A 24,325-nucleotide genomic window follows, 5' to 3' on the forward strand; every position below is an offset into this window, starting at 1 on the left:
GGACCCCAGCACCTCCCTCCCTTAAAGGTGAAGTGGGGTCAGTGAGCACTGAGCCTCCCTCAGGTACAGTGATGACCCCAGCACCTCCCTCCCTTAGAGGTGAAGTGGGGTCAGTGAGCACTGAGCCTGTCTCAGGTACAGTGAGGACCCCAGCATCTCCCTCCCTTAAAGGTGAAGTGGGTTCAGTGAGCACTGAGCCTCCCTCAGGTACAGTGATGACCCCAGCACCTGACTCCCTTAAAGGTGAAGTGGGGTCAGTGAGCACTGAGCCTGCCTCATGTACAGTGAGGACCCCAGCACCTCCCTCCCTTAAAGGTGAAGTGGGGTCAGTGAGCACTGAGCCTGCCTCAGGTACAGTGATGACCCCAGCACCTCCCTCCCTTAAAGGTGAAGTGGGGTCAGTGAGCACTGAGCCTGTCTCAGGTACAGTGAGGACCCCAGCACCTCCCTCCCTTAAAGGTGAAGTGGGGTCAGTGAGCACTGAGCCTGTCTCAGGTACAGTGATGACCCCAGCACCTCCCTCCCTTAAAGGTGAAGTGGGGTCAGTGAGCACTGAGCCTGTCTCAGGTACAGTGAGGACCCCAGCACCTCCCTCCCTTAAAGGTGAAGTGGGGTCAGTGAGCACTGAGCCTCCCTCAGGTACAGTGAGGACCCCAGAACCTCCTTCCCTAAACGGTGAAGTGGGGTCAGTGAGCACTGAGCCTGTCTCAGGTACAGTGAGGCCCCCAGCACCTCCCTCCCTTAAAGGTGAAGTGGGGTCAGTGAGCACTGAGCCTGTCTCAGGTACAGTGAGGACCCCAGCACCTCCCTCCCTTAAAGGTGAAGTGGGGTCAGTGAGCACTGAGCCTGCCTCAGGTACAGTGATGACCCCAGCACCTCCCTCCCTTAAAGGTGAAGTGGGGTCAGTGAGCACTGAGCCTCCCTCAGGTACAGTGAGGACCCCAGCACCTCTTTCCCTTAAAGGTGAAGTGGGGTCAGTGAGCCCTGAGCCTGTCTCAGGTACAGTGAGGACCCCAGCACCTCCCTCCCTTAAAGGTGAAGTGGGGTCAGTGAGCACTGAGCCTGTCTCAGGTACAGTGATGACCCCAGCACCTCCCTCCCTTAAAGGTGAAGTGGGGTCAGTGAGCACTGAGCCTGCCTCAGGTACAGTGATGTCCCCAGCACCTCCCTCCCTTAAAGGTGAAGTGGGGTCAGTGAGCACTGAGCCTGCCTCAGGTACAGTGATGATCCCAGCACCTCCCTCGGTTAAAGGTGAAGTGGGGTCAGTGAGCACTGAGCCTCCCTCAGGTACAGTGAGGACCCCAGCACCTCCCTCCCTTAAAGGTGAAGTGGGGTCAGTGAGCACTGAGCCTGCCTCAGGTGCAGTGAGGACACCAGCACCTCCCTCCCTTAAAGGTGAAGTGGGGTCAGTGAGCACTGAGCCTGTCTCAGGTACAGTGAGGACCCCAGCATCTCCCTCCCTTAAAGGTGAAGTGGGGTCAGTGAGCACTGAGCCTGCCTCAGGTACAGTGAGGACCCCAGCACCTCCCTCCCTTAAAGGTGAAGTAGGGTCAGTGAGCACTGAGCCTCCCTCAGGTACAGTGAGGACCCCACCATCTCCCTCCCTTAAAGGTGAAGTAGGGTCAGTGAGCACTGAGCCTCCCTCAGGTACAGTGAGGACCCCACCATCTCCCTCCCTTAAAGGTGAAGTGGGGTCAGTGACCACTGAGCCTCCCTCAGGTACAGTGATGACACCAGCATCTCCCTCCCTTAAAGGTGAAGTGGGGTTACTGAGCACTGAGTCTGCCTCAGGTACAGTGATGACCCCAGCACCTCCCTCCCTTAAAGGTGAAGTGGGTTCAGTGAGCACTGAGCCTGTCTCAGGTACAGTGATGACCCCAGCACCTCCCTCCCTTAAAGGTGAAGTGGGTTAAGTGAGCACTGAGGCTGCCTCAGGTACAGTGAGGACAACAGCACCTCCCTTAAAGGTGAAGTGGGGTCAGTGAGCACTGAGCCTGCCTCAGGTACAGTGAGGACCCCAGCACCTCCCTCCCTTAAAGGTGAAGTGGGGTCAGTGAGCACTGAGCCTCCCTCAGGTACAGTGATGACCCCAGCACCTCCCTCCCTTAGAGGTGAAGTGGGGTCAGTGAGCACTGAGCCTGCCTCAGGTACAGTGATGTCCCCAGCACCTGACTCCCTTAAAGGTGAAGTGAGGTCAGTGAGCACTGAGCCTGTCTCAGGTACAGTGAGGACCCCAGCATCTCCCTCCCTTAAAGGTGAAGTGGGTTCAGTGAGCACTGAGCCTCCCTCAGGTACAGTGATGACCCCAGCATCTCCCTCCCTTAAAGGTGAAGTGGGTTCAGTGAGCACTGAGCCTGTCTCAGGTACAGTGAGGACCCCAGCACCTCCCTCCCTTAGAGGTGAAGTGGGGTCAGTGAGCACTGAGCCTGTCTCAGGTACAGTGAGGACCCCAGCGTCTCCCTCCCTTAAAGGTGAAGTGGGTTCAGTGAGCACTGAGACTGCCTCAGGTACAGTGAGGACCCCAGCATCTCACTCCCTTAAAGGTGAAGTGGGTTCAGTGACCACTGAGCCTGTCTCAGGTACAGTGAGGACCCCAGCATCTCCCTCCCTTAAAGGTGAAGTGGGGTCAGTGAGCACTGAGCCTCCCTCAGGTACAGTGATGACCCCAGCACCTGACTCCCTTAAAGGTGAAGTGGGGTCAGTGAGCACTGAGCCTGCCTCAGGTACAGTGAGGACCCCAGCACCTCCCTCCCTTAAAGGTGAAGTGGGGTCAGTGAGCACTGAGCCTGCCTCAGGTACAGTGATGACCCCAGCACCTCCCTCCCTTAAAGGTGAAGTGGGGTCAGTGAGCACTGAGCCTGTCTCAGGTACAGTGAGGACCCCAGCACCTCCCTCCCTTAAAGGTGAAGTGGGGTCAGTGAGCACTGAGCCTGTCTCAGGTACAGTGATGACCCCAGCACCTCCCTCCCTTAAAGGTGAAGTGGGGTCAGTGAGCACTGATCCTGTCTCAGGTACAGTGAGGACCCCAGCACCTCCCTCCCTTAAAGGTGAAGTGGGGTCAGTGAGCACTGAGCCTGCCTCAGGTACAGTGATGACCCCAGCACCTCCCTCCCTTAAAGGTGAAGTGGGGTCAGTGAGCACTGAGCCTCCCTCAGGTACAGTGAGGACCCCAGAACCTCCTTCCCTTAAAGGTGAAGTGGGGTCAGTGAGCACTGAGCCTGTCTCAGGTACAGTGAGGCCCCCAGCACCTCCCTCTCTTAAAGGTGAAGTGGGGTCAGTGAGCACTGAGCCTGTCTCAGGTACAGTGAGGACCCCAGCACCTCCCTCCCTTAAAGGTGAAGTGGGGTCAGTGAGCACTGAGCCTGCCTCAGGTACAGTGATGACCCCAGCACCTCCCTCCCTTAAAGGTGAAGTGGGGTCAGTGAGCACTGAGCCTCCCTCAGGTACAGTGAGGACCCCAGCACCTCTTTCCCTTAAAGGTGAAGTGGGGTCAGTGAGCCCTGAGCCTGTCTCAGGTACAGTGAGGACCCCAGCACCTCCCTCCCTTAAAGGTGAAGTGGGGTCAGTGAGCACTGAGCCTGTCTCAGGTACAGTGATGACCCCAGCACCTCCCTCCCTTAAAGGTGAAGTGGGGTCAGTGAGCACTGAGCCTCCCTCAGGTACAGTGAGGACCCCAGCACCTCCCTCCCTTAAAGGTGAAGTGGGGTCAGTGAGCACTGAGCCTGTCTCAGGTACAGTGAGGACCCCAGCACCTCCCTCCCTTAAAGGTGAAGTGGGGTCAGTGAGCACTGAGCCTGTCTCAGGTACAGTGAGGACCCCAGCACCTGACTCCCTTAAAGGTGAAGTAGGGTCAGTGAGCACTGAGCCTCCCTCAGGTACAGTGATGACCCCAGCACCTCCCTCCCTTGAAGGTGAAGTGGGTCTGTGAGCACTGAGCCTGCCTCAGGTACAGTGAGGACCCCAGCACCTCCCTCCCTTAAAGGTGAAGTGGGGTCAGTGAGCACTGAGCCTCCCTCAGGTTCAGTGAGGGCCCCAGCACCTCCCTCCCTTAAAGGTGAAGTGGGTCAGTGAGCACTGAGCCTGCCTCAGGTACAGTGATGACTCCAGCACCTCCCTCCCTTAAAGGTGAAGTAGGGTCATTGAGCACTGAGCCTGTCTCAGGTACAGTGATGACCCCAGCACCTCCCTCCCTTAAAGGTGAAGTGGGGTCAGTGAGCACTGAGCCTGCCTCAGGTACAGTGAGGACCCCAGCACCTCCCTCCCTTAAAGGTGAAGTGGGGTCAGTGAGCACTGAGCCTGTCTCAGGTACAGGGAGGACCCCAGCACCTCCCTCCCTTAAAGGTGAAGTGGGTTCAGTGAGCACTGAGCCTACCTCAGGTACAGTGATGACCCCAGCACCTCCCTCCCTTAAAGGTGAAGTGGGGTCAGTGAGCACTGAGCCTCCCTCAGGTACAGTGAGGACCCCAGCACCTCCCTCCCTTAAAGGTGAAGTAGGGTCAGTGAGCACTGAGCCTGTCTCAGGTACAGTGAGGACCCCAGAACCTCCCTCCCTTAAAGGTGAAGTGGGGTCAGTGAGCACTGAGCCTGCCTCAGGTACAGTGATGACTCCAGCACCTCCCTCCCTTAAAGGTGAAGTGGGTTGAGTGAGCACTGAGCCTGTCTCAGGTACAGTGATGACCCCAGCACCTCCCTCCCTTAAAGGTGAAGTGGGTTGAGTGAGCACTGAACCTCCCTCAGGTACAGTGATGTCCCCAGCACCTCCCTCCCTTAAAGGTGAAGTGAGGTCAGTGAGCACTGAGCCTGCCTCAGGTACAGTGATGTCCCCAGCACCTCCCTCCCTTAAAGGTGAAGTGGGGTCAGTGAGCACTGAGCCTGCCTCAGGTACAGTGAGGACCCCAGCACCTCCCTCCCTTAAAGGTGAAGTGGGGTCAGTGAGCACTGAGCCTGCCTCAGGTACAGTGAGGACCCCAGCACCTCCCTCCCTTAAAGGTGAAGTGGGGTCAGTGAGCACTGAGCCTCCCTCAGGTACAGTGATGACCCCAGCACCTCCCTCCCTTAAAGGTGAAGTGGGGTCAGTGAGCACTGAGCCTGCCTCAGGTACAGTGATGACCCCAGCACCTCCCTCCCTTAAAGGTGAAGTTGGGTCAGTGAGCACTGAGCCTGCCTCAGGTACAGTGAGGACCCCAGCACCTCCCTCCCTTAAAGGTGAAGTGGGGTCAGTGAGCACTGAGCCTGCCTCAGGTACAGTGAGGACCCCAGCACCTCCCTCCCTTAAAGGTGAAGTGGGGTCAGTGAGCACTGAGCCTCCCTCAGGTACAGTGATGACCCCAGCACCTCCCTCCCTTAAAGGTGAAGTGGGGTCAGTGAGCACTGAGTCTGTCTCAGGTACAGTGAGGACCCCAACACCTCCCTTAAAGGTGAAGTGGGGTCAGTGAGCACTGAGCCTGCCTCAGGTACAGTGATGACCCCAGCACCTCCCTCCCTTAAAGGTGAAGTGGGGTCAGTGAGCACTGAGCCTGTCTCAGGTACAGAGAGGACCCCAGCATCTCCCTCCCTTAAAGGTGAAGTGGGGTCAGTGAGCACTGAGCCTCCCTCAGGTACAGTGAGGACCCCAGCACCTCCCTCCCTTAAAGATGAAGTGGGTTGAGTGAGCACTGAGCCTACCTCAGGTACAGTGAGGACCCCAGCACCTCCCTCCCTTAAAGGTGAAGTGGGGTCAGTGAGCACTGAGCCTGTCTCAGGTACAGTGAGGACCCCAGCACCTCCCTCCCTTAAAGATGAAGTAGGGTCAGTGAGCACTGAGCCTCCCTCAGGTACAGTGATGACCCCAGCACCTCCCTCCCTTAAAGATGAAGTGGGGTCAGTGAGCACTGAGCCTGTCTCAGGTACAGTGAGGACCCCAGAACCTCCCTCCCTTAAAGGTGAAGTGGGGTCAGTGAGCACTGAGTCTGTCTCAGGTACAGTGATGACCCCAGCACCTCCCTCCCTTAAAGGTGAAGTGGGGTCAGTGAGCACTGAGCCTGTCTCAGGTACAGTGAGGACCCCAGCACCTCCCTCCCTTAAAGGTGATGTGGGGTCAGTGAGCACTGAGCCTCCCTCAGGTACAGTGATGACCCCAGCACCTCCCTCCCTTAAAGGTGATGTGGGGTCAGTGAGCACTGAGCCTCCCTCAGGTACAGTGAGGACCCCAGCACCTCCCTCCCTTAAAGGTGAAATGGGTTGAGTGAGCACTGAGCCTGCCTCAGGTACAGTGATGACCCCAGCACCTCCCTGCCTTAAAGGTGAAGTGTGTTCAGTGAGCACTGAGCCTGTCTCAGGTACAGTGAGGACCCCAGCACCTCCCTCCCTTAAAGGTGAAGTGAGGTCAGTGAGCACTGAGCCTGCCTCAGGTACAGTGAGGACCCCAGCACCTCCCTCCCTTAAAGGTGAAGTGGGTTCAGTGAGCACTGAGCCTGCCTCAGGTACAGTGATGACCCCAGCACCTCCCTGCCTTAAAGGTGAAGTGGGTTCAGTGAGCACTGAGCCTGCCTCAGGTACAGTGATGTCCGCAGCAACTCCCTCCCTTAAAGGTGAAGTGAGGTCAGTGAGCACTGAGCCTGCCTCAGGTACAGTGAGGACCCCAGCACCTCCCTGCCTTAAAGGTGAAGTGGGTTCAGTGAGCACTGAGCCTGTCTCAGGTACAGTGATGACCCCAGCACCTCCCTCCCTTAAAGGTGAAGTGGGGTCAGTGAGCACTGAACCTCCCTCAGGTACAGTGAGGACACCAGCACCTCCCTCCCTTAAAGGTGAAGTGGGTTCAGTGAGCACTGAGCCTGCCTCAGGTACAGTGAGGACCCCAGCACCTCCCTCCCTTAAAGGTGAAGTGGGTTGAGTGAGCACTGAGCCTACCTCAGGTACAGTGAGGACCCCAGCACCTCCCTGCCTTAAAGGTGAAGTGGGTTCAGTGAGCACTGAGCCTGCCTCAGGTACAGTGATGACCCCAGCACCTCCCTCCCTTAATGGTGAAGTGGGGTCAGTGAGCACTGAGTCTGTCTCAGGTACAGTGAGGACCCCAGCACCTCCCTCCCTTAAAGGTGAAGTGAGGTCAGTGAGCACTGAGCCTGCCTCAGGTACAGTGAGGACCCCAGCACCTCCCTCCCTTAAAGGTGAAGTGGGTTCAGTGAGCACTGAGCCTGCCTCAGGTACAGTGATGACCCCAGCACCTCCTTGCCTTAAAGGTGAAGTGGGTTCAGTGAGCACTGAGCCTGCCTCAGGTACAGTGATGTCCGCAGCAACTCCCTCCCTTAAAGGTGAAGTGAGGTCAGTGAGCACTGAGCCTGCCTCAGGTACAGTGAGGACCCCAGCACCTCCCTGCCTTAAAGGTGAAGTGGGTTCAGTGAGCACTGAGCCTCCCTCAGGTACAGTGATGACCCCAGCACCTCCCTCCCTTAAAGGTGAAGTGGGGTCAGTGAGCACTGAGCCTGCCTCAGGTACAGTGATGACCCCAGCACCTCCCTCCCTTAAAGGTGAAGTGGGGTCAGTGAGCACTGAGCCTGTCTCAGGTACAGTGATGACCCCAGCATCTCCCTCCCTTAAAGGTGAAGTGGGGTCAGTGAGCACTGAGCCTGTCTCAGGTACAGTGATGACCCCAGCACCTCCCTCCCTTAAAGGTGAAGTGGGGTCAGTGAGCACTGAACCTCCCTCAGGTACAGTGAGGACACCAGCACCTCCCTCCCTTAAAGGTGAAGTGGGTTCAGTGAGCACTGAGCCTGCCTCAGGTACAGTGAGGACTCCAGCACCTCCCTCCCTTAAAGGTGAAGTGGGTTGAGTGAGCACTGAGCCTGCCTCAGGTACAGTGAGGACCCCAGCATCTCCCTCCCTTAAAGGTGAAGTGGGGTCAGTGAGCACTGAGCCTGTCTCAGGTACAGGGAGGACCCCAGCACCTCCCTCCCTTAAAGGTGAAGTGGGGTCAGTGAGCACTGAGCCTACCTCAGGTACAGTGATGACCCCAGCACCTCCCTCCCTTAAAGGTGAAGTGGGGTCAGTGAGCACTGAGCCTGCCTCAGGTACAGTGAGGACCCCAGCATCTCCCTCCCTTAAAGGTGAAGTGGGGTCAGTGAGCACTGAGCCTGTCTCAGGTACAGTGAGGACCCCAGCATCTCCCTCCCTTAAAGGTGAAGTGGGTTCAGTGAGCACTGAGCCTGTCTCAGGTACAGTGATGACCCCAGCAACTCCCTCCCTTAAAGGTGAAGTGGGGTCAGTGAGCACTGAGCCTACCTCAGGTACAGTGATGACCCCAGCAACTCCCTCCCTTAAAGGTGAAGTGGGGTCAGTGAGCACTGAGCCTGTCTCAGGTACAGTGAGGACCCCAGCACCTCCCTCCCTTAAAGGTGAAGTGGGGTCAGTGAGCACTGAGTCTGCCTCAGGTACAGTGAGGACCCCAGCACCTCCCTCCCTTAAAGGTGAAATGGGTTGAGTGAGCACTGAGCCTGCCTCAGGTACAGTGATGACCCCAGCACCTCCCTCCCTTAAAGGTGAAGTGGGGTCAGTGAGCACTGAGTCTGCCTCAGGTACAGTGAGGACCCCAGCACCTCCCTCCCTTAAAGGTGAAGTGGGTTCAGTGAGCACTGAGCCTGTCTCAGGTACAGTGATGACCCCAGCAACTCCCTCCCTTAAAGGTGAAGTGGGGTCAGTGAGCACTGAGCCTGTCTCAGGTACAGAGAGGACCCCAGCACCTCCCTCCCTTAAAGGTGAAGTGGGGTCAGTGAGCACTGAGCCTGCCTCAGGTACAGTGAGGACCCCAGCACCTCCCTCCCTTAAAGGTGAAGTGGGGTCAGTGAGCACTGAGCCTACCTCAGGTACAGTGATGACCCCAGCACCTCCCTCCCTTAAAGGTGAAGTGGGGTCAGTGAGCACTGAGCCTGCCTCAGGTACAGTGATGACCCCAGCATCTCCATCCCTTAAAGGTGAAGTGGGGTCAGTGAGCACTGAGCCTGTCTCAGGTACAGGGAGGACCCCAGCACCTCCCTCCCTTAAAGGTGAAGTGGGGTCAGTGAGCACTGAGCCTACCTCAGGTACAGTGAGGACCCCAGCACCTCCCTCCCTTAAAGGTGAAGTGGGGTCAGTGAGCACTGAGCCTACCTCAGGTACAGTGAGGACCCCAGCACCTCCCTCCCTTAAAGGTGAAGTGGGGTCAGTGAGCACTGAGCCTCCCTCAGGTACAGTGATGACCCCAGCACCTGACTCCCTTAAAGGTGAAGTAGGGTCAGTGAGCACTGAGCCTCCCTCAGGTACAGTGATGACCCCAGCACCTCCCTCCCTTAAAGGTGAAGTGGGGTCAGTGAGCACTGAGCCTGCCTCAGGTACAGTGAGGACCCCAGCACCTCCCTCCCTTAAAGGTGAAGTGGGGTCAGTGAGCACTGAGCCTACCTCAGGTACAGTGATGGCTCGCACCACTTTAGCCCCCTTTGATAATTTCTTATCTAAACAATAAAAAATCTTAAGTAAATTGCCACAGTCATAAATGAAAGGTAGTTTGTCGCCTTTTGGTGATGTGAGATCAGTTAGCACTGAGCCTCCCCAGTAGCAGTGAGTATCCTAGGTGTGGTCTTTGATTTTATTTTAGTTTTTTTTATTTTTATTTTTTTTTAAGAGAGAGGGGAGAGAGGGGGGGGGGAGAGAGAGAGAGGGAGAATTTTTAATATTTATTTTTTAGTTCTCGGTGGACAGAACATCTTTGTTGGTATGTGGTGCTGAGGATCGAACCCGGGCCGCACGCTTGCCACGCGAGCTCGCTACCGCTTGAGCCACATCCCCAGCCCCTGTTCTTTGATTTTAGAATTGTGTTTTTGTCATGTCACATACATCTTGTAGCTTTTTACAAACTTACAAAGTTCTATTTTGAACATAGGTGATTTTAGCAGTCATAATGGTAGCTTGTTGAATATTATTTATTTCAGGTAGACGATAAGTAACTAGTTTTCAGAATTTTCTTTCCAGTGATTTTTTTTTTAGTTTGTTATAATGATGAGGATGTTAACCAAGTTTTATTGTGTGATCTCTATATTTTTTATCCTTTGACAATTTCTGTATTTTTTAAGTTATAAATGGACACAATACCTTTCATTCTTTCTTTCTCCCTTTTGTTGTTGTTGTTGTTGTTGTTGTTTATTTGATGTGTGCTGCCGGTGCCTCACACATGCTAGGCAAGCGTTCTACAACTGAGGCACAACCTCAGCCCCTCCTTTGACGATTTCTTATCTAAACAGAAAAAAAATCTTAAAAACTCTCACATTGATAACTGAAAGGTAGTGTGTCATGAAGGTTCTTGGTTGCAGGTGATTCCAAACTTTTTTTATTTGAATCCCCGCCCCCCCTACTACAGTTACCGTTGAGAGGACCATTAACTTAAGAAACATACACTTTGTTTCATAATTTTTCTGTACATTTTATACTTTTAGAAGAAAAATAAACATGCTATAACTTATAAAACTTACATTTTTAATCACCATTAGGTCACATATTTCGACCCTATTCTTCTCCTTTTACAGTTTGCATCCTGGCTAACTAATGTGTTTTAACTTTATTACAAAGAAGGAATGTGGGTATAGGCATATACTGTAATTGGAGGTTTGCTTAAAGTTTGGTGTTCATATGTCAGTGCAGCCAGGCAGCCACAGATGACTCTCCTGCTGAGGAGATTGAGGAGTGACCACAGCCTGTAGTGCAGGTGCTCTTGCCTCATCTCTGGCCTCCAGCCCCTCTCCCACCCGTCGCTCTTTCTCACAGATAACTACCCCCAACCTTGTGAGCTGAAGGGTTTCCTTGGTGACCTCTTACGTTTGCTTGGGTAATCTGCCTCTGGGGCGGATGAGCTCCCTGAGTGCAGGCTCAGTCTGGTGCCCTGAGCCACACCTTGCAGGCTGCGGGTATGGGTTATCTGCTGTTGAACACAAGTGAACGCTGGAAACTGTGTACTATTTTTGTTTGGAATGTCCTTTCTTGGGTTTGAGCATCATATGCTGACCCAGTCAGTCAATAGATGCTTATCACAAGCCTGCTATCTACCAGTTACTGAACTACACAGGTGAGAGGAAAGGGTGCCTCTGGGTCCTCATTCTAGCTGAGAGAGGCGTGAACTGTTTGAGGCTCTGAGGCAGACAAGATCAAGAATGTGGTAAGGCAGTACTTAGGAGCGGCTGTAACCGCAGCCTGAGGAAGGGGCTGAAAACTGAATGATGAGAGGAAGGAGCCGCCTGAAGTGTCTGGGAGGCGAGTTCAGGCAACTGCCAGGCAAGACTCTGAGGTGGGAACCTTGTTGGAGCCTTTGGTTCAGAAGGAACAGGACAGGGTGGGTACCGCCCAGTGTTGATAAAGCTCAAGTTGCTGTAAATAAAATAATGTCTCCACCATAGTAGCATCATGATCAAATATGCTTCCGGTAATCTGCAGGTTTCAATGTCTTTTCTGGTCTCTAAGTTTGTTGGGAAGTTGGATCTAAACTGTCACTGTGAAGGGCTATCGAATGAGCGTAACTCAACATGGAGTGTCTCACTGGGTCAAGAGTACCCTGGTGTGTATATTTATACATGCATGCCACACATACATGTTATAGCTTAACAAATACCATTGAGAAGGGAAATGGACTCCAGGCTTACAGAGCGATGATGCAAAGGTGCAGGCTGACCTGTCCATCTCATGTCCACAGGCCCAGCATCGCCTGCCCTCCGCCTGGCTGGCGGCCGCAGCCTGCGTGAAGGGCGAGTGGAGCTCTACCGTGCTGGCCAGTGGGGCACCATCTGTGACCACCAGTGGGACAATGCAGACGCAGAAGTGGTCTGTAGGCAGCTGGGCTTCAGGTTTGTTTTTACTGTTCTTGTTTGGTTTTGCTTAAATTTTTGAACCTGTTATTTCCCAAAGGAAGACACTGTTTGTTGAAACTGCATGTTTCCTGGAGCAGGTTGGAAGCCCAGCTCTGAACCCCTGTCTTGGCAGCCCCTGCAGGGTGCTCTGTGTGCTCTGTTCATGATGAGCTGATGGATTCATGACAGCAGGAGCTGAGGTTCTTGCTGATTTCCAGGGTAGGCCTTATGGCTCCCAGGTAAGGACCAGCACTGTCAGGCAGGGACTGGGGTAATCTGATCAAACAGCTGCTGCTGTCTCAAAACTCACTTTGAACTCTTATCCCCAAATGTTGTCTGACCTTTGAGCATGTCTTGCTCATTTGTTAGGAATGTGCTGAGAACAAAGGGTGTTGTTAATGCATGCAGGACATAATTCCCATGTGGGAAATGGGAATGCAGCCTGAGACCCGGGTGGTGCCTTCCCCTTGTCACCTGTGGTGGTTCTGACCGCAGACCTCCTAATCCCTCTGTTGTGATTTTGAACGTGAGCATAACAAACTTAAAACTTCATCTGAAGCTGTGTTGGGGATATTTTAAGAGTTGATACTGTCACGGTCCTTCTGTTCAGCGGTTCAGTCAGCGGTACTCCTTGATGCTGGAGCATGAGCATCGACCCTCCAGCCCTGGCTACTCGGGTGTTTGTGGAATTGTTTTTACAGTTTTCCCTCTCTTTGAAGTGTTTTAAAAACAGTTGTTTTAACATCTCCAAGTCTGCAGTGTGTTAAGAATGAGAACATCGTGCCTGCAGAGCACATGTCATTCTCCTGACTGACGTGGTCATGCTTAGCGCTGACTCCCGTAAGCTTCGCGCTCACACAGGTGCTCCAAGGCATGGGCACCTCTGGTGTTTGTCCCTTGGTCTCTTGGTCAAGAGCAGTCTCCTGTTTTCCATTATGCTGGCTGGCCCAGCGAGTGTCCCTGAAGTGTCGTCTGCTGACTTTGTCTCCTTCTTCCTCTGGGTGCCCTTTGGCTGGTTGGTCTGGTCCTTGTAGTTCCCGATGTTGGAAGTGAGGGCCAGAGGCTGGCTGGACTGTTCAAAGCAGACGCCTGGCTGGAAGCCCCCACAGGCGATGTGTGTTTCTCCACTGGGAGTTCATACTTGAGCGTGGGTGAGGGCAGGCACTGGGTCCTCCGTGTCCCCTCGCAGGGTCCCAGTGGAGCTGGTGCTGCACCCGCCTGCCTGCTCAGGCGCGGTCGGCCTGCAGGCTTACAGTCAGCAGAGCTGCGCTGTCCACTGCCATTGCTTTCCTGGAAAGGTGGTGGTGGGCGGGGGGGGCGGGGCAATCGATTCCTCTGGAGAGAATTAATGAATCACTGAACTTTCCAGGCTATAATTTGGAGAGTTCTGACTAGGCATCAGTCTCAGGACAGATTTATAGTGCAAACAGGTTCTGTGGTTAGGTGGCAGAGCGTGAGATTGTGGCCGGTGCTGGCCGCAAAGCGCCCTGAGTTTGAGCCCCACTTGGGAGGGAGAGAGTAACGGGAGGTCTTACTGAGATGTCCACAGCTAGGGCGGGCTCCCTAGTTCAGGAAGCACTTGCAGTAGATATGAAGCACCCATTGGCTGTCTTGGTCAGTGAATTTGGAACTTTTGTACTGAAAAGATATCATTAAACATTCAAAGTAAAGTGGGCATTGGGTGGGGATCATCAAACAGTTTCTGTACAGAACCTCCACATAGTCAGCTATGAATCTTATAAAACACTCCACTGTGCATGTGTATCTGTAATTACTGGATTATCAGTTACATGTTCTATGATATATGTGTTCAGCAATGTGCCAGTTGATTTTCATGTTGGTTACTAAGAAATCTGTGTCTTTGCCAAAAATGTTAAGAACTGAGTATTGTGTAATCTGTTAATATCACCAGTCATGGAAAGGGTTATTCTAAATTCAAGGTGGAAAGCATTTTTTTTTATTACTATTAATACATTTCTGTGGAGAAAGGGCAACCTTTTGTTGCTTAGAAAATTGCATATAAGGGTCTGGGTTGTGGCTCAGTGATAGAGCGCTCGGCTAGCATGTACAAGGCCCCGGGTTCGATCTGCAGCACCACATAAAAAAATAAATGAATAAAATAAAGGTATTGTGTCCAGGGCTGTGGTTGTAGCTCAGTGGCAGAGCACTTGCCTAGCACACGTGAGCCACTGGGTTCGATCGTCAGCACCACATAAAAAAAAAATTAAAAAAATAAATGTATAAAAAATACAATGATGTTATCTTTTTTAAAAAAAAGTATTGTGTCCAACTACAACTAAAAAATAAATATTAAATAAATTGCATGTAAAACTTAAATGACACTGAATATTAATAATATCTGCAATGTCAAAGCCATTTTGGGAATTTGTGATTCTTTCATGAAAGATAAAGATTTTTTTTCACTTATAAATAGTTCTTTAACAAAGACCATGTGGACAGCAACATGTGTTATACAAAAGCAGATTAAGGTGGGATCACCAGAAAGACTTTATTGTTTCGTACACCCCTGAGTTAAGTAAGGTGCTAAGGTCTTTCTCAGGCATTACCTCATTGCTGTCTTTCTATAATGAGATTCATGTTTGGAAAAATTATTAAAAGGAAAAATATCTCCAGATAAACCAGGGTGTTAGCTTTCTGTTATTATAACAAAAGGTGGTAGACAATCAACTTAAAGAAAAAAGGTTTATTTGGGCTTACAGGTTTGGAAGTTTCTTTCTTTCTTTTCTTTTTTAATGACACTGATTCTTCTTGGAGGCTGTGTTCATGACACTAAGTAAGCTATCTATGCAAGTTTCAAGGCTGGGTCTGCTGGCCCTTTTGCTTTGGGGCCTGAGATGAGGCAGCTGGTCATGGCAGAGAGCATGTGGTGGAGAGAGGAAGAGGGTGACCTGGGCAGTCCTCTGGGAGGGCACACAGCTGAGGCCTCCCTTGGACAGTTCCCCAGCCCCTCACAGTGTCACGCTGGGAGCGCTGTGTGGCAGTGCTGTCTGACTCAGGGCTGGCAGCAAGGTCCTCCACACGCCCTGTGAGGGCCAGTGCCCAGCCCCATGGAGACCTGTCTGCGTCCTTCTCTTGCTTTTTCTTACTTGGTGCTGGAGTTCTCCTGTGAACCTGCACTGAAGCACACCTAGGTGCACAGCACCTGCCTGTTCTGTGTAACTTGCCCTGCTCATTTGGAGGCTGAGGACTTTCAGATGGAATCATGTTTTAAAGGCGATAGTTGATGGCAGGCAGCTTGACTGCTGCTTGACTCAAGTTACAGTCGCTTCTTCAGGGAGCTCCACCTGAGTTCTGCAGACACCATGCTCCCTGGAGAGTGGCTGCACCTCTGTGAGGTGCCCTCGCAGACCTCATGTTGTGATGGGGTCTGCTTGTTTTGATGGTTGTCAGGCTTCCTAAATAGTGAAGGGATGATTGCACTTACGACACTTAAATCTCATTAACCCAGAACTTGGAGGAAGTGGATGGAGACAGCCAGATGCTAGAACACTGGGTAAGTTGAGCTGGGCAGTTTACCAGGAGAGTTCCCGTGGAGACCTGCAAATTCTTTTGCATGTGCTTACTATTAAAAGCACACCCCATGTCATCCCAAACCTTACAAGCACAGAGTAGAATGCTGATACCACACTTTTGTGTGTTGATGTGCCATTTTGAATCTTAGGGGGTTTTTTCCCCATAAGATGATCATATATCATATTGAGTTGTCAGAATAAAAAAAAAAAACTTCTGGTATCAATTGCTTTAAAGTATTTTTTCTTTGCTCTTTTATTTTGGTATTTCTTATATTTTAAAAAATATTGTATGATAAAGATAGTTGGTAGATGAAATTATTGAGCAGGAAAGAGACCTTTTTCCGGAGGTGGGGAAGTTAGGTCCTCTGAGATCACCCAATGCCCCTGCAGGTGACTTGTCAGGGAAGCAGAGTCCTGAGGTGAGGACTCACTTAATTTGGGATCTTTTCTTTCTGCCAAGTGTTAATTGGATGCAGCATGGGGCAGGAGGGAGGTGGGGCCTGGCTGCTGGGAGCCAGGTGGAGACAAGTGCAGCTCCTGTGAGGTCCCTCAGGCTGCAGTGTCACAGCCAGTGTTGAGGGAAGGAGCCTGACCTCTTCTGTCTCCCCCAAGTCAGCTGGCCATGCCTGGGGAGGGAGTGGGCCTATGTATTTGGCCTTTGTCAATGGAGGGTGTAGGGAACAAAGGACACACTTCACTAGTACAGTCTGATCACTGAACAGGTTAAGGGTCTGAGGAGGGCTCTGCTGCGCGGTAAGAAGTAGTGACTGGCCTCGCTTCAGAGCAGCCCTGCACTCTGGTTCATCCTGTGACTCGACAGCTAGCAAGTAAGAAAGTGGGCCGCACTGGGCTGTCAGACTGGGGTGGGATGGTGTCCCTACAGCAGGGACAGGGGACAGGCACCCTGAACCTGAACCTGCATAGCTCTGCCTTGAGGGTCAGCTCTTGAGGTCTGTGCCGCTTCGCATACTATCCACTCTCAGGACAGAGTTCTGGTCTTCCTTGGTTTTCCCTGGAAGCCAGCAGCAGGAAATGCTAGCGACTGGCTGAGGAGTGGGTGTGCAGATCTTCTTCTGTCAGTGAGTCAAGATTAGCTAGAAACGGGGCTGGGGATGTGGCTCAAGCGGTAGAGCGCTCGCCTGGCATGCGTGCGGCCCGGGTTCGATCCTCAGCACCACATACCAACAAAGATGTTGTGTCCGCCGAGAACTAAGAAATAAATATTAAAAAAATTCTCTCTCTCTCTTTAAAAAAAAAAAAAAAAAGATTAGCTAGAAACCCCGTTTGCATTACATCATGAGTTCCTGGTTAATGTTTTCCCCCTCAGGTTTACTTTACAGTGGGCCTCAACATGGTAGTCAACCAGCCCACCCTGCCCGACCCCAGCCTTTGCATGACTCTGGGATTTGCTGGGGTTTTGTGATCATGGAGAGCCTTATTTTGCTGCCTTGCAGCTGCGCACTGTATAAGAACGGTATTTTGACTCTGCTGGGATAAGGGGTGAGAACGCTTTGCTGCTGTTTGGTCTGGCATCAGATGCTCTAGCTTCTTTTCACTGGGCAGGAGCCACAGGCTGTCCTGCTGTCCTTTCCCAGTGCATCTCCACGCATGTTGGTTGTCATTCACTAAATTGTAACAAGTTATCATTGATCATTACCAGGAGATTTTTTTGTTGCTGTTACATATTATGAATATTTCTTCTGGACTTTTGGCTGTTTTTTTCAGGCAGTTGCCTTCTCCAGACCCATACATGGTGTATTTTGCTCTTTGGTGGGTTTCAATCTGCATGTTGATAAATTTACTTCTTTGGTCTTTGTTCTGACTATGGGCTTCTTATCTTGCTCAGGAAACCCATCTCTCTCTCTCTCTCTCTCTCTCTCTCTCTCTCTCTCTCTCTCTCTCTCTCATCAAGGCTATCAGAACTCTGTGCCTATTGTTTTAATTTCCTGTCTTCTCATGTCTTCTCAGAGTTCTTTCTTTCCTTCCCCCTTCCTTCCCTCCACCCCTCTTTTGTCTTTAAACCATCTGCATTTTGTTTTTATTTCTGTTATGAGTTTGGGATCTAATTTTATGATTCCCATATTGGTACCAATGAATTGTACCCACTGTGATGTCCCTTTATAGACCTTCTTTCCTGGCACTTGTCTCAAGGCAGAGATCCATCCTGGGCCTCCATCTGGACCTCCCCTCCTTCTCCAGCCTGCTGCCCTCTCATTCAGGTTTCACCTTTGCCTTCCCTTAAACACAGTGGTCCGCCAAGTTTTCTTAAAAAGTGGTCCGCCAAGTTTTCTTGAAAAGTGGTCCGCCAAGTTTTCTTGAAAAGTGGTCCGCCAAGTTTTCTTGAAGGGTCACACAGTAAATTTTTTAGACTTCACATCTCATCAGTGGTGTGATGTCTCACAAAAGCAGCCTTAGACCACGATTTAGGAGCAAGTTTGGCTTTGTTCCAGTAAAATTTTGCTTTTCAACAATGAAATTTATATTTTATTTAATTTTTATAACAAATCCTATTCTCTTTTATTGTTTCCCCTACCATTATAAAGTGTAGAAGCCAGTCTTAACTCATGGCCTTGTAAAGCATGGGCATGCAGGACTGGACAGGTGGCAGGGCCTCTTCTCTCCTGATGTGCTTCCTCCCCCTGGAGAGGAGCCTGGGGTCTCAGGCACACAACTCAGGCAGTTGCCTTCTCCAGACCCATACTGGTGTGTGTGCTGGCTACATCAGCCAATACCTGCCCTGTCCATTCTGGAAATTGCTTGTAGTGCTACCTAAGCTTAGCTCTATTTACTGTGGAAATGCTAGCGACTGGCATTGGCACAGACATGTTTCCTTTGGGAGGAGAGAACCTCTTCCACTGTGAGTAGCTCTGAATGTCTGAATTTCTTTGCAGCCCGTGGACACCTAACTACTATAAGATCAATTTGCCTTAAAATACTTTTCTAGAAACATCAATGCTTTCTCTGCCCAAAATGCTTTGTTCAGCACACTACAACATTTCTGTGAAACACTAAAGTGTATGAAAACACTTGGAAATGCTTGCCTCTGATTGTGTGTGTTTCCACCACAACAGCCTGAGGCCCAGGGAGGAGGTCATGGGCAGAAGGCCATGGGGCCACCGCTTTATAATCTGTGATGAAACAACATGTAGCTATGAATTAACTCCATAAATATTCTTTCTAAAATTATTTTTAAAAATTTTTCTTCAATTTAAAAAGTTGCAAATATAAATGCTGAAAATCTAAAACTTAAAAAAGCTAAAAGAGGCTAGAAATGCAGTTTGTAAAGTCATTCAGCATGTGACAGCGATCTCAACCTTCCCTGGAATCTGGGGTTCTAGAATATGCTATCACTTTGAATTGTGGAAGAGGTAGATTTAGTACGAATGAATTAGTGCAAAGACATTTTGTTAGAAATGGGTTGTCCGTGAGTAACAGAGAGCTGACAGCAGCCACCCTGGGACAGTGGTAGGCTGGGGCCACCCCTGGAGGCTGGCTGGGTGGTTCTCAGCCAAGGGCCCAGGTTCCTTCCTGCTGCGGTCTGTCATTCCTGACCTGGTACCTTGGAGCCCAGCCCCACAGCTGCTGCTCAAGCTCTGCAGCAGCCCCTGGTCCAGTGGGGCAGGAGGAGGTGGAGCAGGGAACATCCTGGAAGTGGTACAGGCAATTCTGTACCTAGATGTCCTTGGAGAAACTCAGTCCTTGTGCAGAATTCTAAAAAAGCTCTGGAAGTGGGTGGTTGCGGTAGTTTCCCTACACAGAATGCAGTGGCTCCCCTGGACACTTAAAATGGTTAAAAAGGTGCATTTTACATTGTGCATCTAGAGGAAAGTGTGGATAGCCATTGCCCTCTTAAAAATGTGAGGCTCCATTGCTTTTCTTGCAAGATCAATGTAGGGAATAGCTAGCAGACTCAGAAATAAAGAAAACAACAAAGAAATGCAAAAAGTTGTGCAATGGAGGGAATTTATATGTAGAGATTGATAATGATTATGGGTTTACCAGATACAAAAAAATGTCAGGTCAACCTTTGCTATTGAACTCAGAATTCTTGTTTTTCTGTTTGTTCAGTGGCGTTGCTAAGGCATGGACTCAGGCATATTTTGGGGAAGGATCTGGCCCCATAATGTTGGATGAAGTGCGCTGCACGGGGAATGAGCTTTCCATTGAGCAGTGTCCCAAGAGTTCCTGGGGAGAGCATAACTGTGGCCATAGAGAAGATGCTGGAGTGTCCTGTGCACCTCTGATAGGTAAGATCTCATGTCCAGCCCCTGGACATACTTGAGTGGCCCTTCTCAATTCAGACAATGCTTCCAAATGAACATCATAACTCTTCCAAATAAAAATGAAAAGTCTAGCACAAATTATATATTGAGGTGTTAGCTTCTTATCCATATATATTTCTGAATTTTTTAGTTTAAGTTTAATTTTTAGTTTAATTTTTTAGCTGTACAATTGTATAAAGCTAGACAAGTAAGCAGGACTTTGTCGTAATATGTAGCACTCAGTTAGCAAGCTAGATGTGGGATGATGAATTCCAGACATTAGGTTGTAAGCCACCTTCAGTTCATCTGTTCATCAGTCTTGTCTTAGAATATGTTTACAACTGGCATAAAACATTGATGTGATTGTTGACTAAAGCACCAGGTTGGCTTTGCAATGCTCAGTTTTTACACTATTCCCAGTGCAGCATGTCTGTCACATAGGGCCATTGTCACAGGAGGTGAGTCTGACTGCAGAGTAGCATTTGTGTGCCTGCTCACCACATGGTCAGCAGGACAGGAAAAACAGGCAAGAGCTGTCACCACACATCCATTGCTTCTATGATGAAAAGAACTTGAAGGAAAAATTTCTTTCTTTAAACACCAAAAGAATAACTTCTGAGGAACTAGGGAATACGGAATTCAAATCTCTATAGACAGCTGTGCATCTGTTCTTATCAGGTCTATGATATATGCCAGCGATTGCCAAAGCACATCCTGGTCCTGGGCTGCCCTGTCTACTTCTGCAGCTGTGGCACTCAGATGAGCTTAGGTGTATCTGAGCACTGTGCAGACAGTGAAATAGTGCACCGACCTATGCTTCCAGGAGACCTTTCATATTCATGGACAGTATGACCTTTATCCAAGATATTCATGTTTCATTAAGAGGGGGTCAGATTATCTCAGATGGAAATGGCTTTTAAACATCATTTTAAAAAATTAAATTAATTGTACAGTGTATCTTCTTAGAAGCCTTTTATAGAATCCTCTGGGGGTTAATTATTCATTGAGTTATCTCTAAAAGAACAAGGGCAAGGTGTGTACCCCACTTTTATGATTCACAAACGCCTAAGGATTAATAAATGCATTGACATGGTAGATTGTGATTCACCCCGCATAGCCTTTTCTGTCTTCATAATCTGGTGTTTTTCATTCGTAGTTAGAATTTTGAACTATTTCCAAGTTACTATATTTCCTTGATTTTTAAAAATGCAAAGGACTAGAATTGCTTAGACTGTAAGTTATAGGAAATTTCCCAAACATAATTTAATCTAGGGAAGAGAGATCCTTTGGACTTATATCAGAGTGTGTTTTTGTGCTTAGAGAATAAGAGTGCAGACCTGAGGACAGGTTTATGCAGTGACCCCAGGTGCTAATGGAGCTTCCACAAAGCCTGTGGGGCCTGACAAGGGTATTTATGGTGCCTTCTCCTGAGAGTTGACTCACTTTGTCTCTGCGCCCCCTTCTCACCATAGATGGGGCCATCAGACTTGCAGGTGGGCGAGGCAGCCACGAGGGCCGCCTGGAGGTGCACTACCAGGGGCAGTGGGGCACCATCTGTGATGACGGCTGGACCCAGCTGAACACCCGCGTGGCCTGCCGGCAGCTGGGATTCATGTAAGGTCCACTGGTGGGGTGCAAAATGGTAACGGCACATCGGAGGGCTTGGGGTAGCGTCCTCCCTCGTCTGCCTGCCTGCCCACTCCACAGGAGCACTGACCTCCACTACTTGCTTCAGTCCTTCCTTCCTGTTTCTAGGCCTTGCCTGTGCTGGGGAGCACTCTGCCCTGGGGCCGCACCCCAGCCCAGAACCTCCTGCCCAGTGTCCCCTTTGCCTTTCCTGCCTGCCCCTCTTCTTGAAAACCCTGGTTGAAGCCAGGGCGACTCCCAGTCCTTTGTGTCTGTCAGTAAGTCTCTGAATGCCTCATTGTATTCTGATGGGGCACTGCCTTTGTTTGACATCATGGGGTCTAAAGTTCCAGCAAAGCCCAGGGACACAGTTTGTTACATCATCCCCTCTGCAGAGTGCGGTGATGATTACTAAGAGACAAACAGCCCTCTTGTCATGAAGTGACCTTGGGACTGCCCTGTGACCTCGCCCACTTACAGGCTGAGTGTCATGCTCTGGGAGACATCTCCATGTCACTGCACAGTGCCTCCAGGGTGAAGGCCTGTGTGGGCTGGATGACCACTAGCAAGGCCTTTGGGCCCTTCTTTCTGCTCCCCATGTTGCTGTCGTGCTTGGAGTAATATTCCAGAGCTTGAAGAAATTGGTGACATTCTTTCACCTCACCTTAAGCCAGAGCTTATTGCAGATGTTCACTGAACTCTTCAAGCTGGGCAAGGCCGTTTTTTAACATAGATGTTAAGATTTATAAAAGTAATATAAAACAGAAAGTTTAGAAAAGAACCAAGATTAAAAAGCTATCCATATTTTTCCATTATTATGCTATCATATTATAATCTGGGTGTATAGCTTTATATTGAGTCTTATAATAGATGTATTATTTTTGTATCAGCATTTTTCACTTTTATGTTGCTACAGTCACAAGTTTTAATAATAACATAATATCCATCAAATGTTTACACCATAGTTTACTTAATATTTAGGTTAGATTTTTAGGTTAAGATCAATGTTTAATCTCATTTCAGTTTAGTTGTAAATAATGCCATGATAAAGATATAAGTGTAGATAATTGCCTCAAATTTTAATTTTCTTGGGCAGAACAGTTATTAAAATTGTAAGGTCAAGGATATGACATAACATCCCAATAAACATTAACATTTATCAGTGAGAATCATGACATGTCATCAGCGTCTGTGGACTTGACAGTGGCACCGTCTTCACAGGCGGGGAGACTTGAGAATCCCTCATTCGCCACTCATTTACACACGTGTTCCTTGTTCGTGAAAGCAGTCAGTGATGCTGGACTTCCCCTGCACACTTCATTTTTGTTTCTTGAGCCCATTCAGTCTTTCCTTTCCACGCAGAGTGTTGAGACTGACTGTTGTAAAGCTGTTCTCTGCAGCATGCAGGGTTCTGGTGATTATGGCAGAGGTGTTGGCAGGTGCTGCACTTAACAGAAGAAGAACGAGGGGGTGACGAGAGCTGCAGCAAAGCCCAGGGAAACAGTGACAGTTTCCAAATGTTTCACCACAAGTGATCCATTGAAATACATGCTGCAGGAAGCCGTCCGTGAAATGCATGTGGAAGCCAGGGAGGGACAGACCTGGCACTAGAAACTTTCCACAGCAATAGGTTGCCCAGTGCCCGTACCTTTCCCTCCACTCTGCTTGGCAGGTTCCTCACAGTAGCTCCAGAGGTGGGTGCAACCCATTAGGAACCGAACAGCCCACTTTACCCTTTTTTGGAGAGGAACATTCTCTACAGCCCTTGTGATGTTTCCTGGTACACACAAAGCAGGCACAGGCCCCCTTGTGTCTAAGGCTCACTTCCTCCGTCTGACCGTCTGATCTGGTGCCCATCCTGCCCCTGATTTTGAAACTACTTTCTGTGTTCTGTGTTTTTTTCACCGTTTTATTTCCCTGGGTTTTATTTCTCAGCCATCCCATTCAGCCGAGAGGAACCCTATTTCCACCACCCGCTCTGGATGTGGGCGGGACATACAATGTCGCAGGTAGAGCCAACTCAATTCAGCCTACATGTGATTTACAAAACTTTTAAAAGTCAGATTTATGTAGCCTTATGAAAAGCCAAGAACACTCTCAGTGCTCCAGGGTTGAGTCCAGGTCTGCCCTGGGAGGGGCACTGGGTGGAACAGATGACACTTGCAACTTCTGGTCTTGGAGAAGATGCCAGGGAGGCCTGGAGAGCTGGGAGGACCACGGGAGCTCAGGTGGCTCCTGCAGACCAGGTCCTCCCTCTGCCTCTGGGCCACTTCATGGGCAGGAGTGAAGGCTCAGCTCCTGTCTGCACTCTGTCTGGTCGGTGGGTTGAATTGTCACAGAACACAAGAAGGAGCTATCCCTTAGTCTCTCACTGGATTATTCAGAATTGTTTAAGTGACTAAAATGTGTGATGAAGCAAACACAGCTGTGAGGCTCCAGGGAGGAGCCAGGCAGGTGCCCAGTCAGGTGTCTGTGCTCTGATTCCTGGAAACAGGCGCGCACAGCGCTGTGCACTGTTTGTTCTGTCACCACAGGTATGGCAGACAAGCCCCTGCCCACCACTTTGAAGCCAGCGCAGGGCCCATCTGGCTGGATGACGTCCACTGCTCGGGAAGGGAAGCCAGCTTCCTCCAGTGTTCCAGGGGCCCATGGGGCCGGCACAACTGCAGCCACAGGGAGGACGTGGGCATCACCTGCCACCTGGGCAGCACGGGGCGTGGCCTGCACCTGGGTGAGGGCTGGCAGTGCACTGAGTCTGCAGGTCACAGGGCCACTGCATCCCCAGCCCCTGCTCCAGAATGTGAGGTGTTTCTCATCGAAGCTGGTTTTTAAAGTCCATTCTCCCCCCAAAATCTCTTGAGTCTCTGCACTAATGTTATGAAATTTCTACCCATAAACTCGTTTTCTGTTACTTACAAGTGTATATTTCTCATTTAATAATCACATGTTCCTGGAAGGTGGAAGAAGCTGCATGTTCACCCACTTCCCTCAGTCACCTGTTCCAATTTCCTTGAGCTGGATGAGCTGCTTTAAAAGAATCATGACTCTCCCCCTGTGTCATGAC

The 24,325-nt window shown here is 50.3% G+C and overlaps 1 protein-coding gene across 4 annotated transcripts in view; it reads left to right on the plus strand.

The window, feature by feature from the left end:
- PRSS12 (serine protease 12) overlaps positions 1–24,325 on the plus strand; it is a 217,730-nt gene that overhangs the window by 167,825 nt on the left and 25,580 nt on the right. For 3 of the 4 annotated variants that reach the window (XM_081304025.1, XM_081304022.1, XM_081304023.1), the window contains 4 exons: positions 11,687–11,837; positions 19,442–19,620; positions 21,108–21,249; positions 23,796–23,992. In XM_081304025.1, the coding sequence (XP_081160151.1) occupies positions 11,687–11,837; positions 19,442–19,620; positions 21,108–21,249; positions 23,796–23,992 (669 nt within the window). The remainder of the gene's footprint in view (positions 1–11,686; positions 11,838–19,441; positions 19,621–21,107; positions 21,250–23,795; positions 23,993–24,325) is intronic. The other variant, XM_081304024.1, reaches the window with a different exon arrangement.

The sequence above is a fragment of the Spermophilus citellus genome, assembly GCF_964194105.1.
Source record: "Spermophilus citellus genome assembly, chromosome: 8".
In the NCBI taxonomy this organism is placed as follows: Eukaryota; Metazoa; Chordata; class Mammalia; order Rodentia; family Sciuridae; genus Spermophilus; species Spermophilus citellus.